The following is a 13,200-nucleotide window of genomic DNA, read 5'->3' as shown; positions in this document are numbered from 1 at the left end:
GCAGTTACGGTTTAAAAATCCTTGCATTTAAATGTCATTTGGGCATGGAGTTTTGATGTGAATTCTTAATTTTGGGCAATAAACATTATGAGGTTAACAGGGCACGCTGAAGGAAGCAACCGGGTGGCATCCTGAGAGGCTTCCATCAAACCTGTGTTAGAATCCATTTCGCTCTAAAATGTCAGCATTCGTTGTAAAACACATTACAGTTTCTTTCTGTCAAGAAGTTGTTGGAATGCATAATATTTGTAAAGTCACAGAAGTCAAGAACAGGCCCTTTAAAGCTTATGGTCAGTGCAGAAGTGCCCTTTGCAGTCCTTTTAAATGTCCTGGCACTCACATCTTTTGGAGAATACCTGCAGTTTTTATCCTCATACTCCTTCAGCCCCATTTACTCCTGATGTATGTCTTTCTTTCCTGCGGAAGAGTTGTCCCTGACAGCGTTCATGTTCCTCATTCCCCTAAACTCCGCCCCCACCTCTCCATTTGATTGAGAGTTGGGCGACTGGAGGTGCGTGATGAGGCCCTGCTCGTCTCATATTCATCATGATGTAACCGTGAGCAACCCGGATCTAAATTACCTTCATCTGGCATCATTCCAGCACATGCTATAAATGAGGTAATCGTCCTTGACTATAAAATTTGCATTTTCAAGACTTAATTGCTATCATTACATTTTTTGCGTAATTCTATTAATTTAACAGAATGGGGGATCAGAGGCTTTTTTATGGTTATAATTTGCAGTAAAACAATGCATTCGCAGAGTAGAAAAAAGTCTCGAGTAGAAAAAGGGTGAGCGAAGTATAACGACTACTCCGGCCTCTCATCATGAATTTCCATTATCCCTCTCCAGTAAAAAAAGAAAAGAAAAGGGGGGCGGGGGGCAACAAATACAAAAAAACAAACTTCCACTATTATGCAGATAGACACAAGGATGTGTGTTTGTGTAGGCCAGCATGAAAAGCTCTCTTGGAAATGCATCAATTATATCCCATCATCACATTGTGTGGGCTAACTGAAGCTTGTGTTCTTAATAATGTCGGGCTGGGCTCTATGTTTGCCACGCTTTTTTAATGTCTCCTGCCTCCTTTGTGTATATATGTACATGATGTCTGCTGCGCTCAGTAGTGCCGTCCTCGAATAGTATGGTGGAGAGCACGGCGGATGACACGGAACAACAGAGCCATCAACTCCCATTTATGCTTCCTGCAGTGACCTTGCCACAGACGTCTACGAGGTTCAGAAGTGCGCCAAGCTAAGTGCCAGCAACATTCTGCAACCCGCTGCACTTCCTCGCACTCTGCTGACCTTAAAAGTGTGGCCTCAATTTGGAGGAAGGCTGGAAACACACACAAGCATTCTGCTCCTCCTTCTCTTTTGCACTTCTGTTGCAATGCCCTACTTTTATCACACTGAAATAGTTCACGATTTTGATTTCACTAAATTGGATGTAGTTTTACTGCAGATGCTGCAAATCAGCTGGCAGCTTTGCAGACTTGTTTCAGTGCTGCTAGGAAACAGCAGCACTATCAGGAGACCTGAAAGACTCCAGCAGAACTCATATACTTATTTTATAATATTTGACGTTCTTCAAAAACACTACAGGTTGACGCTTTGCATATTCAACTGTAACTTCCACATGTTTACATGGTTTGGATTGGTCATATTATGATGCATCCCTCTCCTAGCCAAGGCCTGCAATCCTATTATTATTCCTCAAGCTTGTAAAAAAATGCAAGCATGTGGCATAACTTCAGTGATCAATAAATAGTGGGCTGACACAATAAATACATTTTATGTTTGTAACTTCTTAAAAATGCACCAGTAGCTTAATAAATAGATAAATAAAAAAATAAATCCCCTGAAGGCATTACATGGCTCTGTAGCCTCAATGTGCAACCATTTGACAATAATCCAGCCAAAAAATAAGCAGCAGGCTCAGAGGATGAATTAATCTTTTCAGGGCTTTACCTGTGTGTTTCCCATAACCAACAGCCTTTTATTTCAGATGCACAATATCCTACCTTATATCGCTATATGGCAAAAAAAAAAAAAGCTAAATAACTAAGCATTTGGTTAATTCTGTAATTTTAGAGTTATTTACAGTAAATGTAAGAGTTAAATAACATTTAACAAATGACATTTAACTAAACATGAATTAAGTGCAAAGGTCAGTGTTTTGGACAATCTAGCACAGGAAGTACAGTTGTTATGGTATACCGGGGCTGGGCCCAAAAGCACGACCAGGACAGCGAGTGTGCAGTAGCAGGTTCCGTTTATTTAGAAGAACATGCAATGAGGAACCAGGAGTGTGGAGGTAAGGCTGGAAGCCGGTGGACTGGATGCAGACAGCAGACCGCCACGAGCCTGAGGAGAGCAGGCAGGCTGAGGCAGGAATGCAGTCCGAGACAAGGCAGGTGAGAGCTGTGGTGAAGTCCTCCTGGAAAGCCGGTGGGCAATGCTGAGGGAGGTGACACGAGCAAACCTGGGCACAGGAAGTTAAACAGGCGTTCTGATAACACGCAGGTAATTACTTAGCGGTGCAGACAAGAACCAATGCGTTATACCACTGAGGTAAGTGGATGATCTGGCAAAGACTGGTGAGAAGAGCCGGGTAGATATACTGTCAGGTGTGATTGTGGATGGAGAACAGGTGAGCAGCAGTAGATGGTTCGCAGGTGTGTCAGTTGCTGATTGGCAGTACCTTGGAGGCTGCGCCCCACAGCGCACACACACACACACACAGAGACTAACAGGAACACCAGGAATGGTACAGCAGTACCATGACAACAGTACAGTATGTTGCTTCTCTAGAACAAAATAATCAATATTTGTGAGAATGGACAACAGTTTCCTGAAGCAATACAGTACAGTAGAAGAATTAGAGGATAGTGTGCCTTTCTTCCAGGTCTCCCGCTCCCTTTCTCTCTTTCTCCTGTGTACCGCTCATGCTGACTTCTGCTGACACTGACCAGGTGGCGTCGTCACAATGGGTTTCCATGGAGCCTTCAAACAGGAAGCAGGTAAGGCATGACACTCCGCCCTCGATGCTTAACGTAGCGGTGAAGAAACACTGAGCTCTGTTTTGACTGTGTCAGGCAACATCAGCTCAAGCTCCGGTGTGAGGCGCAGAAGACCGTTTCCTTCTTCAGTCTCTGTTTCAACATCTTGGGGCGTGAGTGTGTGTTGTGTCTCCATTGCAGACGTGGTTGGGAGATGCTGTCAGGTATGTACGCACTGGAGGTCTTCAGAGCACTACTGACAGGGGCACTTTAGTGTGTGTGTGTGAATGAAAGAGAGGAGGGCTGACTCACCTCTGGACAATGCTTCATGGCTGAGTTACAGTTAAAGGCCCAAGCCTCAGTCTCAGTCTCAAACCACAGAGAAGAAAAAGATGCAGCATGGGCTGAGATCATTTTTTTGTTTTAAAGCTATTGAAAAATATAAACATGTTTGGACAAAATACTGTATATCCACATGTTGAGTTAGAGTGGGTTGGAAAATAAAGAGCTTGTTTTTTAATCTACAAGACAAACATGAATTTTTGCAGTCAAAAAATGTGGCTTATTTCAATTTCCATATGAAGCATTTACAGGGGCTTGTAAAAAACTATATAGTAATATTAAAAGGATAAAAGTATTGTGTTACATAGAATAATCAAGGCCTACATGAGCATTAGTGAATCCCACACTGTTTGAGTTTGGATTTGAAATTCTCAATCGTGTGTTGAGAGGTACAACTGTTCATGACCGCTATGATAATCTCCATCTATCAGCGCACTAAGCTCACCGTATTAAAACGTTCTGTCTCCAGTGATTTGATTTTTATTTGCTCAATGACAGTTGTCAATAATAATACTGATAGTTGTTTGACACTCTTCAGCGTCAACATTCTGCTTTGTGATACATGACGAGCAACCACATTAGTCACTCCTGGTCTGTGGCCAAGTCAAGCTGTTTGCTCAAGATTAAGTTCTAAACATAGAATAATACAGTAGCAATAGAGAAATCTTGAGTTGATACAAGTGGCACAGCAGAATGTTTTGATAGTCACTGTTCAAATGTTGAATATAAGCCCAAAAAAATCCCATTATAATCACTTTGTAACTGGAAAGGTGAGGCGTAATCGTTCTCCCCTACAGCTCAACTAGTGTTGCCATGCTTACTCTTGAGCAAAGCATTTCGTCCCCATTTGTCTCACTAGAGCTGCTCATTTCTCTCTGTTTGTCCGGGACTCCTGTTTGAATGTTAAGCGTGGCGTTGAAAAAGAACAAGCTCAAACTTTTAAAAGCTTAAAAAGAAATCTGTTTGAAGTTTGTTAATGCTAAAATCAAGAGCTCATTCGACTTGGTGAAAGCCCAGCTCTTTGCATACTGAAAGAGAAGGACATTTTGTTGATGAAGCACTGTACTTGACATTCATCTGTTGTGCAAATTAACATTTAATAGCCATACGCATTTGAATATGTTGTTTCTTGACACAGTGAGAAACCCGCAACGTCGACTCCATGCACAAGCTGAGGAGGACGAGAGATGAGTTTTGGCCGTGAGCGCTTTTGCCCACCGCAAGCAACATTAATTGTTTTGCGAAAACTAACTGTGGCGACCATTTTTCAACATTGTTTCTTGTGTTGTTTCCTCCTGTAAACAACATTGGACGGCAGAAAGAAACATTTTCCGTGCCCCGGAGTAACGACCTTAAAAAAAGGCTAAATAAAAAGACCAGTGGCAGGATGATGAAGGCGGAAGATGGTTGTGCATTTGTCACATTTATGAATTAAAGAGATGCTTGTTGAGTTATTGTTGCACAGCTGACCGGCAGAGACTGCCAACATGTGTCTCTGTTATATATAAAAGTGCAGAGTCTCCAGCCAAGTCACTGAAACTGTCTTTGAATACTGAAGGACACACACAAACATGAGACTTACAACTATTAAAAGCCTCAACATGGCCACACAAATCCACATTTTCTATGGAAGGTGTTATACCATAACTGGCAATTATTTGGATGTGCCTCCCCTGTGCTTCAGCTCAGCAGTGTGACACCATCTGTCTACTGGGTGCTGTTTGTTTGGTAATGCTTGACTTCAGCTTGAGAGGAATCCACTCTGCCACTCCTCAGGTGGTATACACAATGTTTTAGAGGAGTTGTCATGAAGCGTGCAAAAGGTGGCAATAAGCCAAGGTGACTTCATCAAGAGTTTCTGCTTTAGAGAAGAGAAGAAAAGAGAGGAGAAGAGGCCCTGAGTATTGTATTGGTGTGTTTTTCCAGACATAGCTCTCTCTACCTCAGGTGTGACAGATGTGACAACCGAGACAGAACAGTATTTAGCGCCTGGAGGTCAGGTAGAGTTAGACTCAGCAAAACCGTCTCGTCCTGGTCAGGATCAGGTGCTCTCCTTGGAGATGAGAGTTGTGGAAACACTGATACCAGCCCTGACCCTTTATTAAGTGGTGTATTTCTGTGTGTGTGTGTGTGTGTGTGTGAGTGTGTGGGCGCCAGAGAAGGGGCATCTCCTCCTGATTGAGACTGATGCATGCCGATTGGTTGCCAGGCCGTGCTCAGCGGCGGTCCAGCAGTGTCAGGTGAAATTAGCAGCCGTCAATGAAAGACCCTCAGACCTGCGGGATTCATTAGGGACAACCTCCCCCATCTCGACGCACTGACAGCCCTTCACACTTACACCCTTAACACACACACACACACACACACACACACACACACACACACACACACACGCCATTCCTGTCTCATCCCACAGCTCCAAATAATGACTCCCAGCTACGAGTCTCACCAAGTCCAATAGAGTGTATATTTCTGTGTGTGTGTCCTGGCCCTCTCTTTCTTTTGTGGTGCGGGTGTGTGATGCTCCAGAGCCATTTTAGCAAACACCACGCCCACCACAAACCATCATTGGCAAGTATCTTCTTCTACAATAAAACAAGCTTGCTGTCTCTTCCAAAGAAACCAATCAGAGCAGTATCAGTTATGATGGTGATTGTGAGGTATGTGTCGAATTTTCAGTTTATTTTGTTTTGCACAACTCAACGAAAGACACATCTGTCCATATATGAAGCTAGTGCCAGCAGGCAGTTAGCTTAGCTTAACACAAAGATTGGAAACAGGAGGAAACAGCAAGCCTGGCTTTGTCCAAAGTAAAAAAAAAAAAATCCACCTCTAAAGCTTACTATTTACATGTGATATATCTTGTTTGTTTATTATATATATAACCAGTCTAGCTGTTTCCCTGTGCTTCCAGTCTTTATGCTAAGCTAAGCTAACTGGTGTAGCTTCATATTTAACAGACAGATATGAGAGTGGTATCACTCTCATCTAACTCTCTGCAAGAAAGCGATTAGCTGTATCTCCTAAAATGTCTAACTATTGTTTAAAGACACTGAAACACAAATGGTCAATGAGACAACTCATAAAGAACAGGCTTGCCTGCCATACAGTATCATGCTAATATGGACATTAGCTGTCCCCTTTGTCCTGCATCAACACAACTTAGAGATGTGTCTGTGTTCACAGACGCAAATACATGCTTACTGTATGTGTGTTGTTACTTTGTCCACCTTACTCCCACAGGTATCTAGCCAGCGGTGACATGTTTCATTACACAGCCCAGCCCAGTAATATGCTCAGGGAGGGTGTATTAACACATTATTTGCATTAACAGGAGCCTGCTGTCTCCAGCTGGACACAGAGCTCGTGCTACCTGTGAGTTTGGCATTATCCCAGATTTGCTCTGGCAGGTGAGACACTGCTTTCAACTGGCCAGGACGACTCAGGCACCTTCATTTCCTTTTCACCCTTCCTGCATATACATGCAAGCATTTTCATTCCTATTCACCCTCCTAACTTATATCATCCCCACCTTCTTTCCTACTTTTGTCTTTTAAGTCCTCAATTTTCAACATAGACCTCCCCTTACTCCTTTCTCTGCCTTTCTCCTTCGTCTTTCTTTCAAATCGTTTGATTGAATTCATTAATGCCTTCCAAACACTACAGTAGATTCAGTAGAGGACATAAACTGTACAACTTTTGTTGTGTTTACTGCCAAACCTTTTCTGGTGAACACCGACACACTTATAAAATGTCACTCTTATTAGAAAAGTGTCAAAGTCGTATATTTAAATATGCCTAAACATGCTGTGGCAAATTTTGGAACACTTCTAGTTCATCATAATTATTTTGATAGGATGAAAGTGAGTATGTGTTCAACCATACATACAAAAGTACACCAGAATCATTTGATACAGGCTTTTGTGCCAGTGTGTACATCTGCATGCCTGATCAAAGCCGATGACTTTGAACTCGGGTCCATTTGCCCTCATGAGAACTCTCTTAATCCAGTGCTTCCAGTGTAGGAGCATGTAGCTACAACACAGAAACTCTGCTCATTAGAATTAGAGACATTAGTTACGACCAAAGGAACTCTATTTCACGCACATCTCCCCAACGGACTAAATGAAGCTTTGCAAATCCTCCACAGCTTTTAATAGCTGCCACTAATATTACTGGTCACAAATGATTGCACCCTCCGACTCAGATTTGGCTGATCAAACACAGGCTGAGATTATCAGTGTTATTTACGCTTGTGTATCACTCTGGCATAAACATGCACTTATGGAAATGTGATCCCTCTACAGTAATGCACTTTATAATGATTTATGCTAGAACGATTCATGGAAAATGTGGCAGCACGAGCCGCATCAACCCACAATCCAATGTTGTTTTTTTATTTTTCTTCTCTTGTGTTTGCAACTCTGACTGAGAAATTTCACATGTAACTGAGTACATTCATATACATCGCTGAAGTCACAAAGCTTCGGTTCGTGTTCCGGAAACACAAGAGCGGTCTGCATTATAGCATGATGGCTCCACCTTTACAAATCAATTATAAAGTCTGGAGTAAATAATACGATGCATGTCTAATTACCCAACAATCCAGTGGCTTTTGGGGGCCTTGCCAAGGAGAAATGGATCTAACACATGTATTACCACTCAAACAAACACATGCACACAACATGCATAATTGCATCCACACACATGCACACACCTAGAAAACACACAACTCGAATAAACATGTAGTCACAGGTACTCGATGTATCGACCAATTAAAATAAGGGATTACTATGTTGACTGCATGTGTGCCTCTGTGTGTAAATGTGTGTGTGTGTTTGTGTGTGTGTGTGTGTGGGCACTGCTGCCTCGCACACAGGCAAGCAGGCAGGCCTCACATTGCCCACAGCTACTCGGTAAGGATTCCCGATAAGGAGAATTAGTCAAAACTTGGGAGCTGCCAGTCAGCGCCAATTAAACTTTAATCTTGGGCTGAAACAGGCACAAATAAATTAAACCCTTGTGAGCGGCAATGTGCGCACTCCTGATAATAGGGGATTGAAGTCGTCTTGGAGCGAGGCTGCATGTTCCCCAGCTCAGCCATGGCAGGCAGCGGTGCAGGGGGAACAAGGGTAAGGCTGGTGACAGAGTGAACTGAAAGGAACTCGAAGTTGACAGAAACATAGACACTGATGCACACACACACGCACAGAAGATAACACATAAATTACTAGAATCATTGACGCTGGACAGCAGAAAAAAAGAAATTCCACCACTTCATTCTCTTTTTCTATCGTCATCTTGCTAGTAAAGAGGTTTTCATTTGTTTACATGTCTGATGATTTAAATTACAATACCAAAGTAAAATTTCCATATGCATTTTCCATGTTTGAGAGAGTCACACTGTAAAAACAATATGTTTTGTCTTCCATATACATACAAACATTCCCAATACTACTATACTACATATGCCCTCACACTGTTAATGGATCTATGCAAATATCAAGAGATTCTTAAACCTTTTTCCATGGTCCATGGATAAATACATTAGGCATGCAGCTGACCTCTGTAGGTCCAACACAGTAAACTCTGCATAAACCCAGTATATTTATTGTAAATGTCTTTGGACAATCTTGGGGTGGAATCATATTAGACCTTGCAGTGTGTGTTGGAATTTGATAACCAAACCATGCATGATGCTCCCAGTACCAAGTGAAAATGACATTTTCAATCATGCTCAGGCATGGAAAACAGAGTACAAGTAGTAACCAATATAATAATAATAATAAAAAAGATCTACACTTCATATCAGCCAGAGGAAATACTTTTAATGTTGCAATATTCAAAAGTATGGTTGTCTCCATGCACACTGTGTAGAGGGGGATATTTCATTAATATTTTTTAATGAATTAGCACCCTTATCTCTAATTCCTGTGCCCGACCTGTGCTAGCCTGGTGTTTAATTTCAAAGTCATTTTCTTGCTATATGAGCGTGCCGTTTATGTATTAATGTCATGGGCCTCGTCAGCCAACGCCATGATTTATTCCAGAGTAGCGGTCACATACATCCTAATATCTTAAAAATAAGCCCCAGAGAAATGCTGTAATGAGAAAACAATAACATTAACAATATTAGCAACAATAATGAAAATAATCGCCGCTGAAGCAACAATGGTAATCACACATAGAGAAATACCTCTGTGTTTGACCGAATCGTACACAATTATCATGCATGTGTATATAATATAATTAATTCTATGTCTGAGCCTCTTAGCCTGAGGCGATCAGCATAGAATCAGTTTTGTATGTATAATAGATCAGAGCGCAGTTCATGAATAAAACAAACGTGGGGAGTATGCAGCAGTGACTGTGAGTGTTTGTCTTTGGACAGCAGAATCAAAGTGAACATGTAATATTGTGATAATCCTAACTTGATGAATTTAAGGGGCTGACTTGCCTTAGCTAAGTTCAGCTAATTTCCAGACATGGCTTGCCTCCATAATTGAGTTTCCAATAACATTATGATTATTCCAACCCACATGATAATTGAATTCAAGGTATTTTTTTCTTAACACTGTAATATTGTAGATGTGTGATTATTATGCATTTGCATGTAGATTTCAGAGCCTTCCTGAAACTCATCACTTTTCTCCTAACTGGATTTCCTATATTGTAGCATACATTTGGCTCATAACAAATGACGGGATCCCCTCTCGTTATGAGCACAGAGTCAATTATTCCAAAAAGTTCATTTTTATATTAATTTTACCCCTTATAATGATATTGCAAAGAAGATTCCTCCCCAAAAAAGTCTCCAAAAATCTACCCAGCGCCGACCTGTTTCTCATTCTCATTATACGTGAAAAGTGAATATTTTTACTGTTGAACTCATCAAATTCACATCACTGCCAACACTACTCCCGCGCTTCCAGTTTGATCCTGCTTAAGAAATGCTATCAAACTTAGACACCCTGGCCCCAATGCTCATCTGTTGCATAATGTAGGCTGTATAGGCAGGAGTGGCGCGGGTGTGAATGTAATTTTCATTAGCCTGATAGAGCCCCCACAGATTCAGCCCGTGCATAAGGGTACAGAAGGGGCACAAAGCAGAGCAGGGAGACGTCTGCTGAATATGGGAGCGCTGCAGCGTTCTTTTCAGAGGCACAATGCGCCAAATCCCCTTTCCTCACAGCTCTAGGTGAACTAGCTGGCATCTTCTGTACCCCTCTAGAAAATGAATTTTTGACAATGCAACACTAAGAAGTCGAGGCATTCATACATAGCAACATTAGCTAAGCAGAACCCCCCAACAAGCCCCCCCACTCCAAAGTGGGAAATTATTTACCATATAACCGTGCATCTAAGTCTGCCTCAGACTTGCCTGGGAAATTGAAAGAACCTTTGCAGACACTGCGAGTTTATGTCAAGGAGTTGGTGGTGTTTCAGCATTAGCGTAGCATTAGCCACTCTGTCTGAGTTGTGCTAGCTGTCACATTGGGGAATGACTGGGCAACTAGTCGATGCTTTGAGCTACTGGGCACACATGAATGGCTGTGAATGGAAGCTCTATCCATTCTCATCATTCGGAGTAGCCACAGGGCCCATACAGTGAGGATAGCACCAGCCAAGACATTATGCCAGAGTTTAGCTGTTGTTTTGCATAAATGTTGAATCATGCCAGCGTCCTTTTAGAGTGTAACAACAGCCTGCATTGATATTGATTTAATGCTCACTAATATTTAAACTACCCTGAGGGATCGATGCTGTTGAACATGATTTAATATGGCCTACTAGTACAGACATAAATACAGCCACATAACACAGAAAATCGATTATTTGGTGTTTAATTTAACTTTTTTAGATGTTAGTAAAACAAACATCAAATCATATATGTTTCATTTAAAACTGAGATATCACTGACTTTAAAAGTGATGCCTACTATTACAAAATAACTAAAATTAATTTTAAATGACCATACAGAGTATCGCACATGTAGTAATATAAAATGATCAACGTCAAATAATATGTACATATTTTTCTTTGTGTTTGCAAAGTGGATATGTATCATTTTGGAAGTGTAGTGAATCCCTGGTGATGAGGAAGGGGCAAAGGAAAGCCAGAAATAAGTAGGAAAGAAAGGTTGCAACAACTTTTAACAAAACATGACATGCGAATGAGGGCTGAGTCCTCATTTACATATGCTGACATTTTGCAGAGAATATTTCAACGTTAGGCTGAGCTGTAATGAACTCCTGCCAGGGAGCAGTCAAGGAATAATGTTTCCATAAAGGTAACTTGTCCACATCTCCTCCAGGAGAAAGATGTGGAGGAGGAAAAGAGACATTTTTCTCTCTCTCTCTCTTCCACCGTGTTGGGTGTTACAAAGGGGTATTTTTCTTTCAGCGCACTTCATCCATCTTGGCCGATACTGATTTAGTGTATTTTTCCACCCTTTTTACAGGCTAATTGCACACAGCGACGGTGAATTTGTTAGTGGTGACACCTTGCCTACCCATTGGGAATGCATCTCATTACCAGACACAATGTCCAGGAACATCAGATATTATTAGCTGTCATTAATCTGCCATATATAGTGAAGGGGGAGAATGGGGGAAGAGAAGGGCAACAAAGGACACAAAGAGACAAATATGATGGCTGGCAAAGGCTGTGCGGTAAGGCCAAAGTTCACAATAGTTAGCAAGAACCCAGGTGCACATGGTGAGGTGGAGATTATGAATGATATTTGAATGGAGACTTAAACTGGGAACAGGCCTGAAGATTATTCCAACCTACAACCTACTAAGACCCCATACAAAACAACGTATTTCCATCAACATAGACACATTGTTTTAGTCTTGACAGTTATAAAGAAGCCCTTATTGAATAAAGTGGACAAATAGTGAATGACATGTCAGCTACGATGAAATTCTGTCAAAAAAAATGGAGAGCCTCTCTCGTTCATGCTATTTCCATGGAAAGGAAGAAAAAAAAGTGTGAAATGGTTGATTGAGAAATGTGGACAACCCACATAAACTCTGCAGAGAGAGCTGGAGGTGACTGAACTTTGAGGGACAAAGATGAACTTCAGCTGAGCGGCAGAAGTAACCTGGATGAACAGTATGATAAAAGGTAATAAATGTAATATTCTCACACACATCATGTTTTTCTGTTTACCTGCTGTTTTCAGCCATTATAAAAAACTAAATTTCCAGCTCACAGCTGTAGTATTGAGAGACTACATTCCAGCAGTAAAAAAATGTGTAATGTTTTAAAATAATCTTAATAAGGATGATGGGGGAAATCCTTGAATGATAAAATACAAACACTGTGATTTTATCTCATGGCCGTCCCAGACTACAGCAGATTTGTCAGGTCTGATCAGTTCTGGAATCCAAATCATAAATCTAATCGGCTCAAACAATCAAAATGTGTCTAATTTTAAAATTGGCTGTATTTTTTTTTTTTTCATTTTTATGGCATATATTTGAATATTTAAATCAATAATACTCAAATGAATGTATGTTGTATCTGTATTTAAATAAAATGTGTTTCATTATCTTTCCCTATTTCATTTAAGCAGCTATGGACTTGCTTTGATGAGTCCTACAGTATGCATAGTGAATAATGTTTTTGTAAACAGATCAACTATTGGGTCTGTTTTTGTCATGTTTCAAACTGCGTTTTGTTCTCAAATCCCATTTGACTAAAATTAATATGACAACCTTAAACTAGATTTTCAGAAGAAATTCATTCTCTTTCAATGCGGACTGATTGTTGCCCAAAAGAGTGTGCTTTTTTTCACACATATGTTTAATTTGATACAGCATCTTTGGCTGTTTTTCCCTGCACAGCCCCG

General features: G+C 41.1%; 1 protein-coding gene across 1 annotated transcript in view; it reads right to left on the bottom strand.

The window, feature by feature from the left end:
* Window positions 1-2,209: 2,209 nt before the first annotated feature.
* LOC122867079 overlaps window positions 2,210-13,200 on the bottom strand; it is a 146,998-nt gene continuing 136,007 nt past the window's right edge. Inside the window, exon 5 of the mRNA XM_044177447.1 lies at window positions 2,210-2,485. Coding sequence (XP_044033382.1) covers window positions 2,210-2,485 — 276 coding nt within the window. The remainder of the gene's footprint in view (window positions 2,486-13,200) is intronic.

Source organism: Siniperca chuatsi, linkage group LG19 (genome assembly GCF_020085105.1).
Source record: "Siniperca chuatsi isolate FFG_IHB_CAS linkage group LG19, ASM2008510v1, whole genome shotgun sequence".
NCBI lineage: Eukaryota > Metazoa > Chordata > Actinopteri > Centrarchiformes > Sinipercidae > Siniperca > Siniperca chuatsi.
Note: the sequence above shows the minus strand (reverse complement) of the source record. Positions and strands in the feature narration are given on the sequence as shown.